At 41.7% G+C, this 22926-nt stretch overlaps 1 protein-coding gene across 2 annotated transcripts; it reads right to left on the bottom strand.

The window, feature by feature from the left end:
- Positions 1-1448: 1448 nt before the first annotated feature.
- ccdc50a (coiled-coil domain containing 50a) lies at positions 1449-22705 on the bottom strand. Of its 2 annotated transcripts, none has more exons than XM_083969792.1 (12): positions 22406-22705; positions 18779-18841; positions 15957-16086; positions 11663-11753; positions 10990-11092; positions 7419-8303; positions 6563-6714; positions 6033-6077; positions 5558-5701; positions 5328-5410; positions 5120-5229; positions 1449-3503 (listed from the first exon to the last, which is right to left on the bottom strand). In XM_083969792.1, exons 1-12 carry the CDS (start codon positions 22458-22460, stop codon positions 3466-3468), a joined length of 1899 nt encoding a protein of 632 aa, XP_083825918.1. In that variant the 5' UTR covers positions 22461-22705; the 3' UTR covers positions 1449-3465. The 2 variants fall into 2 exon arrangements, with proteins under 2 accessions (XP_083825918.1, XP_083825919.1); XM_083969793.1 differs by having other exon boundaries at positions 1449-3794.
- Positions 22706-22926: the final 221 nt, after the last annotated feature.

Consider the following 22926-nt stretch of genomic DNA (forward strand, 5'->3'; position numbering starts at 1 on the left):
CCTGGGAATTTCTGTGCTCACAAATTTCAGTCATTGTTTCTGGTCGTGTGTGTAATGTGCAACCAAGAGCCAAACAGTGGAGTTACAGATGGATTTTCTTTGGTGTTTTTTGGGGGGGAGGGGGTTCACTGTAAGATTTAAGGATTACGTGCAAAATTGAAGTCTGGTTTTGAAATATGTCTGATGTTCATAAAAACTGACAGATAAATGGATGACAGCCTGAAACACTGCCGAGCTCTGCTGTCCAGAGAGCAGACCCAAGATCTGCTTCATTATTGTAGAAACTGGCTAAAGAGAAAAAGCAACACTGGGATTTAGCTGCTACAAGCAAACTGTTTAAATGTCCTTTAATTACATCAAGTTTTTAAGCACGCTCTTATCTAGTCAGCATTTTAGAAGATGGTATCAAATTTCCTGACATGCTAAAGACACTGGGAGTGGAACAAATATAGTGTCTGATTGTGAAACTCTTTTCATCTCCCAGCAACAGCAGCCACTTTTCTGGTTTTGGAGATGTAGCTTTCAGTAATTTGGTTGTGACATAGCCCTTTGAGGGCATGGCAGTGGTGTTACCACATGCAGATGAAGCATCAGTATGACAGGTATGTTGGTGAACCAGCTCCGCTCAGCCAATGATGGGTGTAACTCTGTACTTTCCATTAGAGTGGTATGATTTATTAAAAAATGCTGATGATTAAAGGCCACCTCACACCGACAGCTCAAAGCTGTTTGTATGAGGAAACTGTAAAAACTGAGCAGATGACAGATTTTAGGCGAGAAGCCTAAGAAAAAAGGATTGATCCGAGATTTTAGTTTTTTGTTTATTAAAAAATCCCTTCCAGGAACAATTCTGCAAATGAGATTGTGCAGAGTGACGTCATGCTTGTGTATCTGCTCCTTCATAAATAAACATGAGAAACAAATGCTTGTTCAGCAGTTATACTGTATATTGGATATAGTTTTCTTTTTTTAATGGCCTTTTATCATGAATGAGCGCAGCCAATATTCAAGTGTGTAAATAGCTGGAGGTCTGCACACAGTCGAAACAGGTTTCTTCAGACTGTGCTGTTGTGCTACAGTGTGCTAACACTGACCAGGATTACCTGTGTCAATAGGTGTTTTTAAGAGCAAGACATTACATAACGATCTGGAGGTAGAGCATGGAACTTTAGAGGAGGCATAACTCGTCTTTTCCTGGCTGTCGTGGGGAGGATTAAACCCTGTACTGCAGGGTAGACAACATGTTTGGGCCACGCTGGAAAGAGGGTAATAATTTTTTTCTACGAGGCCTATAATCTGCAATATCTGCAATAACTGTGACTTAATGAAGGAGTCACATTCATAAACAGTGTAAATGCTGATACAGTTTATTACATTTTGAAATGCTATAAGTAAAAGCAACTGGTTAATTCATTTTACTAAAAAAAAAAAAAAAATCTGTTACAGCAAGTGCCAACACATAAGTGTTGATTCATGATTGGTAGATTGCATACAAGCCCCGGATTAAAGACAAAATTTAAAAACATAACACTCAATGTTTGATGTAGACAGCACTCAAATCCATAAGTCTGATGCACAACATCCACAATTACACAATCAAAGACGCATCCTGATTAAATTCACTTTGTAATTTTTTTTTTTAATTCCCAACAAGTCCACAAGGTGGTACTCTCATCACAGAATAAATTAGGAGTCTCACCCCAGTGGGTGTGGCAGTTCTGCTACAACCACAACAACCTGTAGCTTTTCCCCCTTTTCAAGTCCCTGAAAATAATTACAAACATATGGCACAAATCCCGCTCTGTTAACAGCCATTAGCACATTATAAATTCATTACACCTAGTGTATTGTTGCTTGTCCTCAGCAATACAAACATCTCACACTTAGTCAAAGAAAGACATTTTCTCTGAACAGGGAGGGAATCAGTTTAGAGGCTGACTTATTACTCCAGCAACATTTATTACAACGTGAACACATGGAAGTAGCACTGAGGCCAGCCAAGTCCACCTTAATGTTCAAAGACTCAATCAGTTTGTTGCCATAATATAAACATTTCGGTAAACTCAAAAGCTTAAGTGTGCTCTTCATTTTCCACATCATTCTTATTCAATATGAACAGAAAACAATGGATTCTGCAGCAGTAAAAACAGTAAAATAGGTCCCTTTGAGCAGTCGTACATGTTTGTGTGTGTTAGTTTTTCCAGCTAATCCTGTGACTTAATTTCCCTCCATCCAGATGCACTTGTATTGTGGGGATGTTTGCCTTTTCTGCAGGCAGGAAGTGATGCCTGCCTTTGAGTTTGAGACAAAGAAAAGAGGACTGGAACTGACAGTGGGGAAGTTTAGAAGGGAATAGAAAGTAAGGGAACAATCTGAGGAAAGACCAACAAAATACTGTGGGAAAAATAAAACATGAGGCTCCCTTTACCAGGACTGAAGCGAAGATCTTGTATTTTCCAGAAGACATAATTTGGTAACACAAGCTTTAAAAATAATAATAAAAAAGAAAAAGACAAAAAAGGACGTATATTTACATTTAAATAAAACAAGCTGATATTCAATTGCACAATGTCTGTGCGGTAAGCACAAGCATGAATTCAGGTTTGACACAACAAGCAATGTACATGCATTTCATTTCTGGTTCTTTCATGAGCCAGTTTTGGTTTGTAAATGTTAAGCTGATATGAAATAGAAAAGTGATAGTTTGAACATCAGTATATGAGCTAGCACATATTTTGTTCACTCACAAAAGAGAAGACTATTGGCTTTTTGTGGCTTTAGCCCTTTCTAAAAAAAAAGAATAGGGAGAGCCACAGAATTTAATATAGATAGAGCTGAAATGCATGTACACAGTTGTACACTTTCAGTAAGCATGCACATATAAACAGTGAATCATACACAGAATTATCATCCATCCACTTTCAGCTGAAGGGTGACACGGTTAAAAAACAAAAAACAAAAGTGCCCCTCACAAGCAGAAGAAGACACAGCCTACAGCGAATTACATGTCCATGGATCATCACAAAGCTCCACCTGCTCTGCACTGGAACAAGGTGGAAAATGTAAGCCAAAACTACCAGCATCTTGATAAAAGGCTTTTTTTTGTTTTGTTTGAAAACAGCAACAGAAACGTTCCCCTTCAGAGTCATACGCTGTGTGGCACATGGATAGAGCCTGTGAAACCTTGTTGAACAGGATGACAAGACACAGGAACCGAACCGCAGCACGGGTGATACAAAGCAGCTGCCATGTTGGTATCTAAGACACTGTAGCATCCATGTTGGACCAGACAGGCACGTCCCATGAAGAGTCATGAGGAAAGGTTGAGATTGCATGGTTGTAATCCAGCGCAGGCCTTGAGCCCTTGAGATGGCATGGTCCAAAGATGGGACGAACATCAGCAAGTGAAGAGCACAGCAAATGAGGAGCCGGTTCCTCGACAGCTAAGAATCATGGGGGTGTAAGTCACAAGGCTGCTCTTTTGGCTTGTCTTGATGTCAAGTCTGTTAAAAGAAATATTCATCATAATTTACAAATTAAAAAAAAGAAAAGGAAAAGGTGAGTATGGTTCCAGCACTCACAGACCCACTTTCTCAACTCTGGGCCAACTTTGGAGGATACTATCAAAAATAAAATAAAAATACCATTGCAAACTCATTCGATTGTCCCAAGGCTTTTGGTCAACAGAGTGTGAATGGCTGAGAGCAAAGATGAATAAAAAAAAGAGGACGAAGGAGGACTGACAGTATGTCTGGACATGGCAAAGAGCCTGAGTCACCGCTTGTAATAGGCACCTGGAAAAGACGGAAGACACAGAGAGATCCATCAGCTCCACGATGTATGAAGTGTGTTTGTGTTGTGAAGTGTTTTTTGTACAGAACTTTTCAGAGACTATCTTCTCTTCTTTAGGATCTGGGATTCATTTCTGCCGTCTGGTTTCTGCTGCTACTTTGTTAAACTAGTGCTATTTACGCTTCAGTGAGATACAGCAGTTCCCCGGACATCCTGGTCGCCTCGGGGTTGAGACGCAGACCACAAACCACAATCTTCCCCATCATCTCTTTCTCCTTTGATTTCCTGTTATGTCTCCACTGCTGACTCATTAATGAGCTACACAAAGTGTAGTTATTCACTTCCTGTGTGCCAATTGTCATTTCTAAAGAAAAACACAACATCAGGTGCTAAATATAGACGCCGAGTTCATTTAAGCAGTGGTGGGCACTTTTACAGTAGCCCTGCAACAATTAACAGATTAGTCCATTAGAGGATGAATCACAGGATGGACTAAACTAAACTTACTAATGAATTAAATGTTTAAGATTTTTTTTCTCCTGGCAAGATGACTAAACATTTGCAGTTAATCATCCTCTCAAGTATGAGAATTTCTTCTTAGTTCTTGTTGCACCTCTTTGTTAGAGACTTCTCTCAGCAACACTTCCTATCACTCGCACCAACAAGAGCAAAGATTCACATCAAGCTATAAAAAGTCCAACTAAAAAAACACAATATTGTATAGAACTGTTTTCAAAGTGTGAACCTCCCTGGTGAGGCAGAACTTGGTGCAGCGTGAAAAAAAATGAACTGCTTGTTGCTACTGTATGCATGTGGCAAAAGGGATCAATGTGTATAGTAGCTACAGTGAGAGAGGAGAGAGTGTCTGGGGTAAGCAGAAAACATAGGAATTACAATATATGTTTATTTGTTTATCCACTGCATCTTCACATCAGCCACTAAAGATTCAGGCACCATGTTGAGACAGTGATATGAAAAGCAGCAGTGAAAATGTTGTCTGTTTTCCAACTTATTATGTGTTCAATAGTTATCCAATGAAAGCATTTGCATAAAAAAGACTTAATGTAGAATATGCAAGGTGTACAAAAAAGTGTGTTCAAAGGGAGTTGAACAGGGTGAGGATAGAGATGATAAAATGTTTAAAAAATTAAGATGTACAATATAGAACAAGGTAAAACGAGGTACAGAAATGTAACAAGCAGTCATGTTAACATTATGCAATTTGTGGTCAACAACCAATATTTAAAAATCACCAGTGTTCTCCTTTAACACAGTTCATGTCCTTATTTAATAAGAACCTATGTTAGGATGGGAGATCATACTGTACCTTTGTAAGCAGCCTCAGGTCTTGTGGGAGCACGAGGGGGGGCAGGGTGGTCCGAGTAGCCGTAGGCAGGATTCACATTCTCATAGTCGTGGGGACGAGGCTGAGGAGGCCTGAGACAAACCAAGATAGAAAACAAAATGTGAGGATTGCGTTTCTCTTTCCTAGCTGGCTGGAAACATTTGGTCTTGAGAAGCAATGAGTCTTGTACCTGGCAGGCTTGTTCTGGTTCCTCTGCCTCTGGTGTTCGTACTCATCACGTGTTCTGGGCCGGACGACTTCCTCTGAATTTGGCTGGAAAACCAATTAAAATGATGGCGCCTGAAATTATGGTTCTTGCACCACAGTGGAAACTCTACTTTCTATTAAAAAACAAAAAGCCTACAAAGATATGTCATCCCAGGCTTCAAAGATGAGTACTGTATATTAATAGAAATTTACCCTGAAGTCTCCCTCTTGCCTCCTTCTCTCCATTGCCATTTTTTCCATGGCCAACCTCTCCCTCTCCCTCTCCTTGTCTTTCTCCCGTTCTTTATTCTTCCTGTACTCCTTTTTCTCTTGCTCCATCAGCAGTCGGGCGATTTCCTGCCAGAGCGAGACGTGTCCACATCAACTGGTTAATATACACAGACACAGGAAAACTTCCATATCCTACAAGATAGGATTTGTGGGCAACACGCTTATTGTGTTTCACCTATTCTGTTGTATTCCTATTATGGGATTCAAACAGTAATCAGAGGATACCCCATTTACAGTCGTGTTTTTTTCCTTTTCCATAATGCCTAGTTTAGACACGGTTTTACCCACACAAGATTACATGACAAAGCTGATTCAACTGGCTGAGCTCAGGAAATGGACTGATATTCAAAGAGGAGAGACAGCAGAAGAAAAGTTTCCAGTCTTAATGCCCACTCACCTCATCCTGTGCCACTTGAGCTGCACGTACATGCCCTTTGCTTGCCTGAAACCAGAAAACAATCAAAAAGTCATATTTTCCCTACAGTGGAGCACATTGTTCTGACACTTATATAACATAGGAAATGACTGAGCTTGGGGCCAAAAAACCTAATCTTATAGAAAACTGAATAGTCTCTAAAATACCAACTCCGCAGGCGTGAAGAATTGACATACTGAATTACACTGGGCCTATTATATGCCTACTCTTCTGATATTGGGTTCACAAGCAACTGTTATCCAGTAGCTGAGTGTTTGTATTTAGTTCCTGCTCTTTGTAGCTGTTACTAATGATTGAAAGATTCTTACAGTGTTTATGACCAGGTCTTAATGTCTGTTCTTTTAACCATGCATTACAAAAATCTGATCCCCTCAACTCATTATCATGTTTCATCAGTTAACGCTTTTATTCTCTTTTCATCTTGCACATAAAACTGTTCACTGGTCCCCCTGTGTGCACAGACAATTCCTTTTTTTAGCTTCCTTCCTCACCTTGAGCTCCTCCTCCTGCAGTTTCCTGGCCACCTCCATGTCCTTTAGCTCCTGCTCTCGGATATCCAGCTTTGTCAACCCCTTGGTGGCCTCGCTCAGCCCATACTCAGTTTCTGCAATAACTGAGCCACTCCCTCGGTGCACAATACGACCTGTGGATGCCAACACATTGTTTAACAACGATCTGCAACAGTGAATTAACAATTCTTTTCATTATAGAATAGTTGATTCCTTCTTTCTTAGATCGAAATTATTATCACAATTAGCCAATGTACAATTTAACACAAAATTTAATTATCAAAAATATTTTCTATCAACAATCAGGTAACTCATTACAGGACTGCAATAGATACAGCTGTAGTTAGATTGAAGCCATGAGGCACCCAAAAAGGGCTGCGGTGCATCACCACTGGGGTTTATCACTATGTTTCGTTTTTTGCCCTTCACATCTTTAGGATAAAACCAGCTCAGCCGTGCAGCCCTTTGTGAATGCCAACATTTTAGCCAAACAAAAAATCCATGGAGCTACTCTACTAGAAAATCACAGCACACATTTCAGTCTTCATCGGTGCTTCGCTCGACACAGGAGACAACGCAAGACTGAGCGACACCCACAGCACAACAGCAACAATACCAATCACTTCAAACCATTGAAATCGGAATCACATCAGTCATCAAAATTACAATGAAATCCTTGCGGTCATCAAAAGAGGAGAGATAATTAGAGTCTTCATTAGTGATTGCCATGTTACAGAAGATCAACCCACCACCTGAGATTGCCACGGCGAAAAAAAAGCAACTCCAGCACACCACACACACACCGCCGCGGAGCCCAGAGGGGGGCTCAGGGTGGTACCTGTATCTCCGTTGGCTTGAGTATGAATGTGTTCCCTGCCAAGACCCTCGCCCTGCTGAGGGTCCCAGAATTCCCCTCTCCCTTCGCCGCTCCTGGGCTCATCAAACACGTCATCGTGGGCAGAGTGGACACGCTGCCGGCCCCTGGCTCTCCTCTCCCTCTCACCATCGCCCTCTTCCTCCTCCCAGGAAGCCTTGCCCTCCCTCGACCAGTCCTCATCGAGTCCTCTCTCCCGGCTCCTGGTTCTCGCTTGTGATCTGTCCTTGTCCTTCTGTCTCTGCCTGTCTCTCTCCCTGTGCCTGTCCCCGGTTTGTCCTCTATCTCTGGATCTTTCCCTGTCTCTTCCCGCTGCTCTTGCCCCCCTGACGTCCGGACCCCTGTCTCTCCTCTGGTCTTTCCCCATATGCCTCTCCCATTCCAGGTCCCTGCCCCTGTCTCGGTCACGTTGCCTGTCTCTTTCTTTGTCCCGGGCCTTGTCTCTCTCTATGGGAAAATGTGGTGGAGGTGGCCTGGTTGGTCTCTCCTTCCTCCTCACCACTCTCTCTGTGTCCACCCCTCCGTGGCCTGTGGCCCTGCCCGTCTCTGTGGGTTCATACTCTGGGTACCTGTCCCCGTGCTTGCCTCTGGAGGGCAGCAGGTGCTCTGGGTATGGATCGGCATGCCTGCTTCGCCCTCCCTCCGCCGCCAGGTAGTGCTCAGGGTATCTGGAGCGGCTGTTGGGTGCTGCTGGGTCCTGTCTTGGATACCTGCTCCTTTTTGGCTCTGTTGAGCTATACTCTGGGGAGTGATCACGTTGTGAGCTCACTGGAGCGTGTGGATCATATCGGCTCGGGGAGGTTGATTTATGACGAGTTTGTCTGTCCAGATCAAGAGGTCGTCTTGCAGCTGAGCAGAGTAGAGATGAAGGAGCGAGGGTGTGAGGAGGCCAGAGTGGAGAGAATGACGATGGTTGGTGAGAGCATGAGGTGAAAAATAACAGACAAGAATGATAGAAGCTGAGATGGTTAGTAAGCACTGAACAAAACACAGCACCGGTGAGGAGAGTGATGCTCACAGTCTTTACAATTATATAGTTTGTACAATAATTGTAAAGAATATGGTTCTTGGCTGCACTCAAAATGTCCAGAAATGTGGAAAAAAAAAATGTTGGTGAATGCAATGTAAATGAAATAAAACTTTTATGAATGCAGAGCAGTCCTACAGAACAGAAAACCTTTCAACACAGACTTTTGATGTGGCATAACGAACATTCGCTTATGTGCGATTAACACCTTGGAATATGTTGTGCGTTGCCTGAGAGACACAGCTGGAAATCAATGTGGCAGACTTGACAACCAAGCAAATACCATAGTGTAAACAGTGCATGACTAACCTAAACCGAAAAGCTGAACTTGAACTATCCTAGTGGGAGTTGGCCTGTGACTGACAACATTTTAAATGAAAACAAATGAGTGGGAAAGCGTGCAGTAGAGGCAAGTCCTCTCTGCCCTGAGAGTCAGCCCGATGGAATTCCAGCTATTTAACCTGCTGCTCAGCGTCTCAGCGACTTTTGTTGACTTTCAAACTTAAAAAACAAAGAGAAGTATAAACAATAGCCTACTTCATATGTGCCTCAATGACGTAGCTGGTTAAAGTGTTTGCTCTCTTCTGAGTTTTTAAATTCTCCATCTGCTTTCCCCATCTTTTTCTCGAGTTCTGTATCTGTCAAGTGGAGACAGGTTTTGGCCCCCACATGGGTTCATGTGCAACTGTAATCCACTGGATTAAGACAAACACAGCCAGCAGCTTCTCATTTCCTGCGAGGAGAATTACAATTACATGGCCCAATGAGAAACTATATGATATTAGACTAGTGCGAATGTCTGTATACCAAAAAATATACTGAAACGGAGATTTCAAATGTAACACTGCTGTGAAGAATTCACATGCAAGTGCAAGATGGTGAAAATGCTCAAAGATTGAGTCTCAAAACTAAAAACCTTTGACAACCTTGTGGCCTGTATGAAATGCTCCTGATTACAAACTGTTATGTTATTCCAGTGCCGTATTAAGTGGAGGTAAACACACACTTGCACTCTCAGCTTGTACTTCAGAGGTGTGCGGTTATGTAACTTACAAGGCTTTATATCAAACACAGTGAGCCTGGCAGTGGCACAAATATTCTAGTATAAAAGGAGAGCGGGGCAGAGTGGCACAGTCAGCAAGAACGTGTCTTCGTCCTGACCACCTGCCATGTAAAGAACAGCGGCAGATAGCGCTCCATACAGACACAACAGGACAGGTCGACCGGCAGCTGAAGACAATTGCCCAGTGCTGTTTATGTCAACAAAGAGGAACAGTGTGTACACTTCAAACTGCACCAGGGCAATCTACTCTCGTGGCCTCTGTTCACAGTCAGCACCTCCCTCTATCCTGGTTTGCATCACTTGTGTTACTTATATGCATATCCACAAAGCCTGAGGAGTGGGGCACATGTAAATATTCTGTCACGTGACGTCTACTGATAATGATAAATACAAATACAGATACAGATACAGATAAATACAGATATCATGAATAGAGAAGGCAGAGACGGACTGATATGCGTTACGAAATATCATATATAATATAATATAAAATTGCTTTCTGCTCAACGTTAAGGGGGGCATGTGTGGTGGTAGTGAATCCTTAAAGTCATCCACATACAACATGACAGTGAGATCAGACAGGAAAACTAATAGGTCACACCTGTGGCTTAAGATCTACTACTCGGATCAGTCAGATGTGGCTGTACTATTAAAAATGGACACAACATTTCAGCAGAAAAGTTTTTCACGCTGATGAACCGAGAGCCTGCACTGACCCTGCATTACTTAGATGTAGGGGTCAACCTTTCACAGGTTATTTAACAGACAGCAAGTGTTCTTTTTAAACAGGAAAATAAAAAAGGAACTGGGAAGATTAAAATGACTGAGTCACTGTCTCTTTTTCAGCAGGAAATGAACACCCTTCCAGTGTGATGTTGGCATGAAAATACTTGAAATGATTTAGTTATAAAAGCATGAAAGTATAAAAGCATACCCACACAAAATAAATGTTATAAGAAGGTATTTAAAACCATCTAAATAAATGTTTTTGTTAATGCATTCGATGCCCACTGACTGGAGATTCATTTTACATCCGAGGTTAAATCTAGAATCAAAGCACATTTAAGCTGCATTTTAAAAACTGGAGCACCCATTTGCAGTGGTGTTTGCTCTTCAATGGGAGCGGGATGACAAATTATTTTCTCTGTAGGAACATGTAAGCCTCCCTTCAAGCCTAATTATGTGCTTATGAATGCATTCCAAAATCTTTGCCTCAAGTCAGCAACAATCTCCAGAGCAGTGTAGCATCAAAAGCACATCTTCACAAATCCAGAGCTGGAAAAAAAAAAAAAAAAAAAAAACACATTCCAGTACACAAAAAGAGAATCACGTCATATCCCATGTCCTTTACCGCCAACAAAGCTCAGATAGGAAACAAATACATATGACATATACACAGACAGGGAAACAGCCACGCATTAATATGAGCCTGTATTCTCTCCTACCTCCATGATCCTCAAAGTACTCCTCCTCAAAGTTTGCTTCCAGCTGCTTCTGTCTCCTCCTCTCCTCCTTCATCTCCTTCTCCTGCAGCTTACGGGCGATGGCCTACAAACAAACAAACAAACAAACAAGGCAGGAGTAAACATGTCGTCCCACATTAATGAATACGACAAAGTCCCTGTTTGGCCCGGTCTGTAACAAATATGTCACTTTGTTTTGAGAAGGAGTTTTGTTTTTTCCTTACTCCAGTTTCAAAACATATCCGTCCCTGATGCTTTAGATAAATCACATAAGTTACGCAAGTGTTGTTTGCATTTTTCATAGTACCACTGAGCAATGAGACCACATCAACAATATCATGACAAAACATTTACAAAAATATCCCAAACTCTGCTCTTTTATATAGGTTGTATACTAAAATATCGCAAACTCTGCTCTTTATATACAGTAGGTTGTATACTAAACATTGTGATTCTGACTTAAGAAAAAAAAACACACGCTCTGTCACAAGGCGGATATGATTCAAACAACTCATACTGGAAGACCCACCCATGACAGTGCATCAGTACCAGATATCAAGTCATTGACGGGTGGATGTGGTAAGCGACACTGTGTTCGAGTGGGCAGAGAGGTCTGACCTCGTGTCTGTGTGTCGTGTGTCTCATGTGTGCTTACCGCATCCTTTTCTTCTTGCTGTCGCTGTTGCTCTGCCTGTCGGACCAGTTGTTCCTGTATCTCATGAGCGATCTCAACGTCTTGGCGCTCACTGACGTTCCCATGTAGCGTAATGTGCATGTGGGGAAGGAGCAGGACAAAAATACAAAAAGAAATATTAATAACAGGTAATAAAACTTGTAAATGGTAAGGATGAGGATAAAGACCAGGGTGTTGTTCCTCTGAAAATCACTCGTGAATCACGGAATAAAAACACATTTTCTGACACAACAAACAAGATTTATTCCCATATTCAAAATAGTTCAATACCACATATTTGCAAGTGCTTTCAGCTGACTCATCTGTTACCATTTTGCTGGAGATTAATTTGCCTCAACTCACACGACCGGTACTGATGGCAAACAGAGGCTTTCAAAAGAAATGTAAATACAAACACCTACCTCAACACTGCCAAAAAAATACCTAATTTAATCATGGACTTATCACACAGTGCCATCTATGATTAAATGGTTCCATTACGTAACAAGGCAAACACACAAAGAGCCCAGCTTTGAACCTGTCCAGCATGCTGGGAGAGATAGAGTGTCTGCTCCGGGCGAGAACTGGAGCATTCTCGCCCGTTGTGACGTTGAGCTCGCCAACTCACTTTGGTCCGCTCACATTTTTAAATGACAACAACACCATCTGCCTAGAGGGCTGGTATGCAAAGATCATCAGATTTCTCTGTTCATGGGTGTACATATAATTATGTGTAATGTTTTACGTAAAAAAAAAAAAAAAGGGACTGTACTGTAGTAGTTTGAATACCTCGTCAGGGTTCGACAATAACGGTTGCCCGATTGCCCGGGGCAAGTAAAAATTACCGGTGGGCAGGTAGAACCTGCGCGGACTTGCCCGGTCGGGCAAGCACCGACTCAGATTTTATTATTTTTTATTTTCGGACTTTTTATGCATTTATTTTGAAAGGACAGCTGGAGAGAGACGGGGGTAGAGGGAGAGAGTGAGAGGGGGGGTTGACGCGGAGCAAAGGCACTGTCAGGTGGGATCGAGCTGGGTCGCTGCAGCGGGTGCTCTACCAGGTGAGATAGGCTGTACGTCGCTCGCGGCTCGCCGTATTTAATCGGCGATTTCACCGAGCATTTCACTGACGGTGAGCGGCCTGACGCTGCTTCATTAACGCCGCCGCTGTTTCAGACTCGGGGCAGACGCACGCAGCAACAGTCACCTGTTACCGTTTAGTTACCATACCGACGAGCTAACGGGTCCTTTTTAGGCTATAATCCTGTTGTCAATAAACACACGTGGAGACGGCGCTTCAACCAGGGGTGTGAAACATGCGGCCCGCGGGCCAAATCCGGCCCAACAGTGGGTCCAATCCGGCCCTCAGCAAGTGTGAAAATTTTAAATTGCACATATTTTTATCAAGAAATTTCAGGTGGTTCATAATATGTTTTGTAAAAGGATAGTTCATTAACTGTAAACATCTTAATAATGTACTAAAACAGAGGAAAAATAAAATTTTTAAAATATATGTATAGGCTATCATGCATTACTGGTTAGGCCTACTTGAGATCAAATTGTGCTGTTTGTTACCCCTGAACTAAATTGAGTTTAACACACATGATTGGCTGTTTGCCTGTCACTGTTGTTTCAATGTCCCACATCCTTGAGTTTTACAGGGGCAACTCAATAAACTAGAGTAACATGGAAAAGTCTAGGCTATTTCCAGTAGTTCAAGTCAAATGGCCCCAACCAAGTACTGAGAGCATATAGATGGACATGAACATTTTCATATTAAAAAATATTTTTTAAATTGGTCTTTTCTAATATATATATATATTTTTTTAGATACTGCAGTAATACTGAAGCTTAATTGTCCACTGCAGCATGTGAATGCAATGAAAAGTATAAAATCTGATTGGAGGAGCCAGCTATCTGTTAAAATGTTGTCCAGGTTAATGTTTTTAGCCATTAAAAGGCCCTTCAGTTCAAGATTTCAACTGTGATCGGGCATTAAACAGGTGGCTCACCTGTTCAGATAGGGCATGGAGGGTGTAACTGCTACTGGTCAAATAATGTGAAATAGCAGTTAATTTTACATGTCTGCAATGGTTGCCATTTAAATGCAATTATAGATAATAATAAATACTGCTTTCTGAAGAAAGAAGTGTTGTGTAGTGTTGTGTATAGTCAACAGGAAGGATTTTAGTAAGATATAAGTCATGAGCGAAAGTATGCACCACACAACCAGAAAAAAAAACCTAGGCAGGGCAAGTAAGAATTTAAATGGGGCAAGTAGATTTGAAAAGTACTTGCCCGACAGGGCAAGTACGAAAAAACCTTAACGTCGGACCCTGCTCGTGCTTCACCTGTATTTGACCCCAGCAACTGACAGCTTAGGAGAAGCACCTGAGTAGGCACCTTCGTCAGCGCACCCTAAGAAGCAAAGGGGTGCTGCATTCCCCTGTGTGCCTGCGTTTAGTCAAATGTGAGAGTGGGTGTATGTGAGGTGTCACTGGCAAGAACAGTGTGGATGGCAATGTGAGCTCCCAGCATGACAAGCAGTATTGGCCCACCTACATCCTTGGTGGAGCATCTGGCCTCTCCCTGTGGGTGCAATCCCACTGCTGTAAACTCTCATTTCTATGTGTGCTTGAAACAGCGACCTCATTGAGCTGTGAGTCAGCACTTTGATTTTAGTAAGAAAAAAAATTGCAGAGCAGATCAAATTGAGATACCGGTAGTTTAAATCAAAGTGCCTTACTGCATGCTCTATTGCAGCTCCTGGTCTGGACTGAAGCAGAGGCCACAGAACACTGTCTTGCTATCTTTAGTAAAGTCACTGAAGCTTGATTTGTGTCCCTGCATCAGCCCATTGTGGATCAGTACACGTGGATGCTGCATAGTTTTGGATGTGCAGCTGGAGCTGACCCAAACCCCTGAAGAATTATATTTATACATCAGGTCTATGGATCGTACTGCAGTGACCACAATAGTTGTGAATGATCCGTTTAGGGCTGCTATTGTTTTGTCCTACATGTTACAGATGGTAGGGACAATTGTTGATAATAAAAACAATATGTATCAAACTGGCTAGATAATCTCTTCCTTTATATTAATGTTAGTTAGATACATTTGTCATTTAGCGAAGCTTTTACCAGTGTGGGTTTTTTCGCAGAGTGAATGCGTGTATTATTTCTGACCTAGTGATCTGTCATCACTCTCGTCAGGACAAACTGAATGAAAGAGAATAAACAGGCTTACTTGTGGTAATGGATGCATGGCATGACCTACTATTAAAAAAAAAAAAAAGGCTAATCCTTCAATGAATGTTAAATGTACTTTGAGACATACATGGTGAGGCTGCTGGATCGCCGCACTAGACGAGCTTAAATCTATTTTTAAGTAAAAGGGTTTGGAAATAATTACACTACATTACACTAATCTGAAACAGATGATATCAACAGAACTATTTGCAAATTATGTGACGACTTCATGAAGATGTGAGGGGGAAACAGCATTTAAGACACAATTAAACCCACACACACTTCAGATCATAAGTCTTTGCACTGGACCTTGTGTCATTTACTGTGTAATTTTATGTGTCTGACACATTTAAGTGCAATGCACTAATTTAGATTTTTACCAGGTGAACGATCAGCCGCGTCCCATACAGGTCAGTCTACGTTTGTGTGTAGTGTTATTGTTTATTTTTCCATATGCAATTTTTAGTCGATATACAGGTGCATCTCAATAAATTAGAATATCATGGAAAAGTTCATTTCAATAGTTCAATTCAAAAAGTGAAACTAATACATGATCCATTACACACACAATTTCTTTATTTCGTTTAATTGTAATGATTATGGCTTACATTTAATGAAAACCCAAAATTCAGTATCTGAAAAGAATAATAAGCTATAATATTATAGTAGACCAAATAAAAAAAATGATTCATAATACAGAATTGTTGGACTTCTGGAAAGTATGTCCATTTATATGAACACAATACTTGGTTGAGGCTCCTTTTGCTTCAATTACTGCATCAATTCGGGGTGCTATGGAGGCAAACAGCCTGTCTCACTGAAGCCCAGGTCGCTTTGATAGCAGCCTTCAGCTCGTCTGCATGGAATATTTCAGTGTGTGTAATGGATCTATGTATTAGTTTCACTTTTTGAATTGAACTATTGAAATAAATTAACTTTTCCATGATATTCTAACTTACTGAGATGCACCTGTAGATACAGACTATAAATGGTGTGTGTGAGATAGAGAGAGAGAGAGAGACACCCACAGGTCAACATGCTGTTTGTGGCTCTGGATCTTGGCTCTCTTATCCTCCTCCTCCTGCAGCTTCTTGGCCACCTGCAGGTCCTTCTGCACCAGACGGCTCTTATGGACGTTGGACGCCAAGTGGCTCTCAACTGTAGACACAAAACACATAAGCACTGCTCTTAAAACAGTGTACACACAAACCAGAGTAGGTCAGCTGGCTGGGCCGCGCTACCGCTGAGGAATTAGATGGAACAGTAGAGCGCTGGGGAGTTTATTTACAGATCCACACGTTCTCGATAATCTCCTCTCTGAGCTGCGGTAGCATTGTTTAGACAGTCTGCAGAGGACAACATCAATGTTGAGGGGACAGACACCTCCGTTTGGTAACAAACACAGGCTCTCTGAGAAACTAATGTTCCCTTCTGGGCTATCATCCCAAGGTTGTGTGATGGCACGTTGTGGGCCCTAACTGATGATTAATCCTGCTTGCTGACGCACTCCATGCGCTTTGTAAGCATGAAGAGCATCACTCACTTGTTCAGCTCTGTTACCCACTTATCGATCTGTTGCCAGCTTTCATGTGAAAAGGACCACATCACGTTTGGCAATTTGTCCGTGAGAGACTCTATAAAGTTTCTGCTTTCTGACTGGTGACGTTGAAGTCAAAAGACTGACATTGATTTTTTTTTTTGTATGTCGCTGATCAAATATGTGAAGTTATGACACCTCACAAAAAAATATTTGATGGCAAAACTGATGTCAGAGAACCAAATAATACTATCATTTATCCACAGTGACGTTTTTCTACTTGAACATTGATTCCTATTATTAAAGAAAAAAAATGACCCGGAATTGTGACACAGACAGTCAACTCTTGAATCTTGAAGGTCCCAGGTCATTCAGAGAGAAGGAGTTTGGGGCGAGAAAGCTGCACTATGTGAACCTCAGATATGTCAGTGGGGAGCCGTTCACTGAAACAGAGAAAACAGAACCGAGGCACAAAAGACGCCAAGTGCTGACATAGCCATAAAGAAATGTTTTCCAAGCTACATTTGAATGCCTCAGCGTTTTGCATGCTCAACATTTTGAATGGGAATAAAAGGCAGCTGTAACTGCACATTAACATGGAGGTGAATGTGCTAAAAAGGCACGTTTGGGATGGCCATCTGTCGATGTGAACCAGGAAATAAAAGGGACACTGCATATTTAGAGAACGGCATTCACCTCGATGACCTCCAGGGTCGAAGGTGGAACAAACATTTCACCCGCTCAAACCAGATCAGTTAGTGAGACAACAAAGGGAGCAAAGGCAAAAGAGCATTAGGCTATGGATCACTAAGGCTTTTAAAGGGTTAATGACAACACAAGGACAGGTCAGCCAAAACCAAATTACACAGATAAAACAGACCCTAATCTGTACTTAACATATGGCTGGGTGACATCTGGCCTTCTATCTGGCAGAGCTGGTTAAATTCACCAATAATCAACTGTATCCATCCCTTCAAAACAAAAACTCACCAAGAAAAAGAAATCTAAACACAAGAGCAGTAGCCTCCTGTTGGTTCCTGTCACGTCTTTAGGTATAAGTGCAGGTGATATGAAGGGTGTGGTGGCAATTGGCCTTCTAAAGATATTCATTTGAGTCTGATGAAAAGACAGGCTTATTATGTCTGGCCCTGTATTTGTGAGTCAGCCTTGGCAGAAAACGTCCTTTGAGCCTAAGTCAGCAGGAGAGGGCTTAAACTACAGTGAAGGACCAGCAGCTCTACTAAGACACTGAAGCAAAATAAAGCTTTTGATAAGAGAAAAGTTCCAACATTTACAGTAATATTCATCATCATGAGTTTTCAACAATTTGTCTGAATGCACTCAGTGAAAGACGTGCAGCAGGGGAACAAAGCTTCTCCAGTGAGTCTCCAAAGTGCCTCTTAAAATCATGTGAAAAAGATGCCGGCTAATTACACACATATGAGCTCACATGAAAGCACCAGCTAATCTAACGAGGCATGCAAGGACAAACACATAGCTAACAAGAGTTAGAGAGAGTGTGTGCATTTGTACATTGTATACACACACACACACAATCCTTTACAAACACACACACATCATTCAACACAATGAGAGACAATAGCATCTCACAGTGTTTCATATAAAAGCCCTTGCTAAGCTGGTTGCACTGTCTACCTCCAGATGCAGAGTCTCTGTGTGCTACAGCTGCAGCACACACAATTAATGTGATCCAGACAGATCACACACACACACGCCGGGCCGTTGTATTCTCTGCCACAGCCCTGCTGTGATAGAGTATTGTTGTGGCATCCTGCACCATTCACATGGTGAACTGTGTGGCTAAAGCAGGGTTTATGTAGGCTTAATCAGGCTGCAGCCACTGACACTGCAGTTTAGCCTGTTCGACTTGACAAATGCCCCAAAACGGAGAAGATGAGTATTGTGGAGTGCAGTTGTTTTTTTTATGTTAAAATCTTAAAGCATCTTCAGCTTCTAATGCTTTACAAGAACTGCAAGTGAACAGATTTATGCAAAAAAAATATATAAATATCACAATAATAAAGTACTTAAGTATTTAAACAGACTCCAGAAAGGGAGAAGGGACGTTTTTGCATGAACTTCCTGGATTTTTTTCATGTTATGAAAGAACAGGACCCTTCAAAAGCAGCTGAGCTTCACAGATCAGCTCTGCCATCAAAGGCAGTGAAAGCAGAAAAGCAGGAAAGCAGATGTTTGAAATAAGTAGGAGTTACATGTCCCTGCTGCCGTCAAACAAAAACATGGGGACTAAGGGGAACAAATATTTCAAAATGAGAATTTATCGTCTCTTACTTTCTTGCTCTTGTAGGTTATAGGCCAGGCAGTGGTCCTCCAGCACGGCAAAGTCTCGGCACACTGGGAAAAAAACAAAGCAGATACAATGAAAAAACTGTACTAGCCTGTGCAAAAAAAAGCAAAGATCAAAATTAGCTACAACATCTGGAGGTTTTTGTTTTTGTACATTCAATCACTGAGATTTGTAGCTCTAACAAGTCAAACTAGAAGCAGTTGAGATGTTTAGATATGACATTCGGGTTTCATGCAGGTGTTTTAACATCCAGCCCATCTGTGCCCACACACACACGCACTATAAAAGACACAATATTCAAAAACTGACCACCAATCAAGGACAGGAAGTTTAACAGCTTAAATAGAGTACACAAGATGATGATCGAGTGTGATATCAATGCAATTTAGGTGAGAATGAATTGTATATGTATTACTTATAAAGAGCCACAATGTAAAATAATATGACAATTTAGAGCAAAATTAATGAAAAAACACAGAAAAACATAATCATTATTTTTTATTTATGACTAGAGATTTCAACTTGTACGTCTATATTGTGACAGATTAGAAACTGGGTCACTGTTTTATCAGTTTGGCTATCTATCTTGGGTTCTTTTTTGGCAGCACAGACAAGAAGTGAAACTGTGAATGAGGAACTATTGCTCACATTCAAGCAACAAAAAGCACAATAAAGGAGACGGAAAAAACACAGATGTAGGAACTGGTGAGCATCTTTTATTTAAATATAAGAGGATCTTTCTTTGAGTTAGAAGTGCTGCAAGTCAGTTTGAACTGGCTGACAAAATGTGATGAGTAGACGAGTGAAACGCCAAACAACATTTTGTTTTCTGGAAGGCGCAGATTGAGAGACAGAAATATGCGTTTTAATCGTGTGATGTTTCCTGAGTGCTGTACTTCCAAAATCATCTTAAAGCTCGACTCTTCAAAACAGGCAACAATGACGCTACAACGTAAACCAACAGATGGCACAAAGATCTTGAAAGAGCCTGATAATCATCTGAACATGTTTCTCAATGATTCACACTGACAACAGATCTTGTAGACAGAAACAACAAAGATTTCAGTTAGATCCATCTCCATCGTGTGCCCAACTAACACCTCCTTTTGAATGTTGCACAGATATCTTCAGGACACATTTCAAGTAAGCAGCAGTTTCCACTCTTGGTTTCAATATTACGGATGGCAAAATTCTGTGAGCACTTATTCTGGAAACTATTGTAAAGTTCATTGTAGGAGGGGAACTTTTCCCTTATTAAAAAAAAAAAACCCAACCCCATCTCGCCACACTTCCATCTAAGTGGTCTGAAATGAGATATGGTCGGCTTCTTTCTTTTTGTCCCCTAGAACATATGGGATCTTCCAGTCTTCAGAAGCTCAAAGCATCCTGTGTAGGAAACAGTAGAAGCTACTGTATGGGGACATGTCAGGCCTTTCTCACAACCTCAGCTAATTATGGATGAGGAACTTATAGCATCCGATGTAGAGTATTTGCTTACTTACAGTGCAACCTCTGCTTCTACAGTTCAGTCAACTTCCTCCTGTTTAGCACACAACTTTTCTTCAGCTGCAAAGATTTCCAAACAACATCATCAAACATAGAAAATTAAATTTAAACCATGATATCATCCTGCAAGAAGCCATGCACCACTCTGCAGTTAGAGGTGGCTCTATTCAGAGAGGACCAGAATAAAGAAAAAATACTTGCTTGAGCATTTGTTTTACAATGAGAATTACTAATATTATGCATCCTGTACATTTGGTCTTATTGTGATGTTTAATCAAGTCTCATCGATCCATTCTTTGACACAACTTATATTAAAAGCTCTCATCCTCACAGCTGTCATTACAGAGCCAAGCCAAACTCAATAACCTCACACTGCCAGACTCACCACCCATCATCTGCTCACAAACATGACTTCATCCACATAAAAAATTAATATCTACTATGACTGAGTTGGCGTGCAGTAGATACAGCGCTGAGGAAAAAAAATCAGCTACTTTCTCGTAGTATTGACAACACAACACATACAGGGACCCAAACAAACCACAAATGGGTGGTCCAGTTTGTCTGGTTGTAGTAAAGTAAGGGGAGTACGTGTGTGTGCATGTGTGTGTGTGTCAGACTGAGTGTTTGCAATGAACTGATGATGGAAAGAGGAGGGCAAGACCTCCATCTATCCCCCTACCCTCTCGGCTGCCTCAGATCAGCATAGGATTAAATTAACACAGACCATTTTTCAACCATATGCCTAATCTTCTTAGCAAAGAAACTCTAGATTTATAGTGGCTGGTATGGCTATATGCACTGGTTGTTTTGTTTTACCTCGTCCAGCACTTTGAGCCAGTGTGACTGTTGCTTTAATAGCTTGTAAAAGCAACATAAAATGCAGTATTTGTGTAAAACTGTGTTTTAATCAACCACACCAAGCAACAAGCAAATACACAGCCGTTGTATCTACAAGTTGTGGTTTAAAATCTCACCAACATTCAATCATTTCGAGCTGGAATCAGCAAAGAAGCTTAACCTCACACCACAGTGCACAAAGATGTCAGGAGTCGAGTCTCTGTGTTTCACGTGCAAAAGGGAAATATCCAAAATAGAAGCTCAGTTCTTCTGTAACAGCAGAGTAAAACGTAATACAGCTCACAATATCTACTATTTTAAATACACATCTGAAACTTGTCCAGCAGCTTTCTCAGTCTTTCCCTCTGCAGACTAGCCAAGCAGTGGGAATGCACGTTCCTTCTCTCTCTCTGACCAGAATAACAAGCATCCTGCTGAGCAGCTGCTTCACACCAACAGGACGGCTCCTTTTCACCAGCATGGCAGACCAGTCTGTTTTGATGTGAAAGTCCAACTCTCCTCCTACCTTAACACCAGTAACAACAATCACAAAGTTGTGGGTGTGCAGAAAAGTTATATGGGATGAGGTTGGAGATGTAGTCCAATCTCTACGGGTAATGTTTCAGAGCAGTAAGCACTTTTTCTTTCACAACCTAAAGCATTGTGTAATCAGATATGTCAAATATGAAACGAGACACGTCCAGTCCACTGCATTGCAAAACAAAGGCATCTTGTACTTACTAGCTCTGGCTGAACCACATACTTAACTATACCTTCAGGTAACACCTTCAATGTGATCAATATTGAGGTTGACAAGTCACCTGACTCCTGTGACGCTGTATTTACCCACATCGGTGTGATGCCAAACTGTACATCCATTAATATACATACAACATCAGCATTTGACCATAATCCAAACACTGTGACACACGAAAACAGCCATATTGTGCCTTCTACGATAGTATAACATTTCCCCACCTCTTACCACTGGCAGAGCAGGGATTTAGACAGGTGTAGGCTACAATATCTGGCACGACACCTGTACCCAGGCTAAGGTGTCTGACTGAGCAGCTTTCAGTAGCAACGTTAGTGCACTAGCATCTCCTAGCAAGCTGTGCTAATAACCATCATAACCGCGGGGTATGAAACCAAACACACACATACATACACACACCTGTGTTCACTCACTCAACGTCGGGCTACATTCATCTGCTAAACAGCTAGCATGCTTCACAATTAGCGACCAGACATGACATGGACATTACCCTCTTTCACTCCAGGTAGTTTTTCCTGGTCGATGCTAATGTTACATTCAGCCATGTTGTCACCGATAATAAGTCAAAAAGAAAAAGAGGGGTGAAGGGGAAAAAAAAGCCGTTGACGTTGAATTACGCTTCCACGCTTCCTCCGGAGGTTAACGGCAGGCTGATTGATGGATCGCCTGTACCCAGAAACCCGATTGATGGTTCAGGTGCTGGACGGTCCTTTTGATTAGTTTCGGTTGCCACCCTCTCCCTCGATACGTCGCCGCTGTAATTGCCTGGTTGCTACTCTACTGAAGCTAGCGTCAGACCGTCTACAAGCGTCCGTCCCCTCCTTCCCTCCCCCGGCCCTCCCTACAACCAGCCCGCTAACACACACACGCACACACATACACACAGTACACACGGCCTTCCGGCCAGGCGCGGCAAAATAAAAGCTTTTCCTAACCACCGCATGGATGATTTGATTTTATCAGGCAGAAAAACAATACAAAAATAATAACTTATTATTATAACTATTATTG

This window comes from Trachurus trachurus (assembly GCF_905171665.1).
Source record: "Trachurus trachurus genome assembly, chromosome: 4".
Classification (NCBI taxonomy): domain Eukaryota; kingdom Metazoa; phylum Chordata; class Actinopteri; order Carangiformes; family Carangidae; genus Trachurus; species Trachurus trachurus.

Bases quoted from the DNA above. Each gene is read 5' to 3' on its own strand.
- ccdc50a (XM_083969792.1), bottom strand. From the start codon at position 22,460: ATGGCTGAATGTAACATTAGCATCGACCAGGAAAAACTACCTGGAGTG. The intron at 8,304-10,989 runs GTAGGAGAGAAT...TACTCTGCTCAG, and splicing joins GTACTTTGAGGATCATGGAG to CTGCAAGACGACCTCTTGAT. The intron at 5,230-5,327 runs GTACAAGACTCA...GGTTTGTCTCAG, and splicing joins AACCAGAACAAGCCTGCCAG to GCCTCCTCAGCCTCGTCCCC.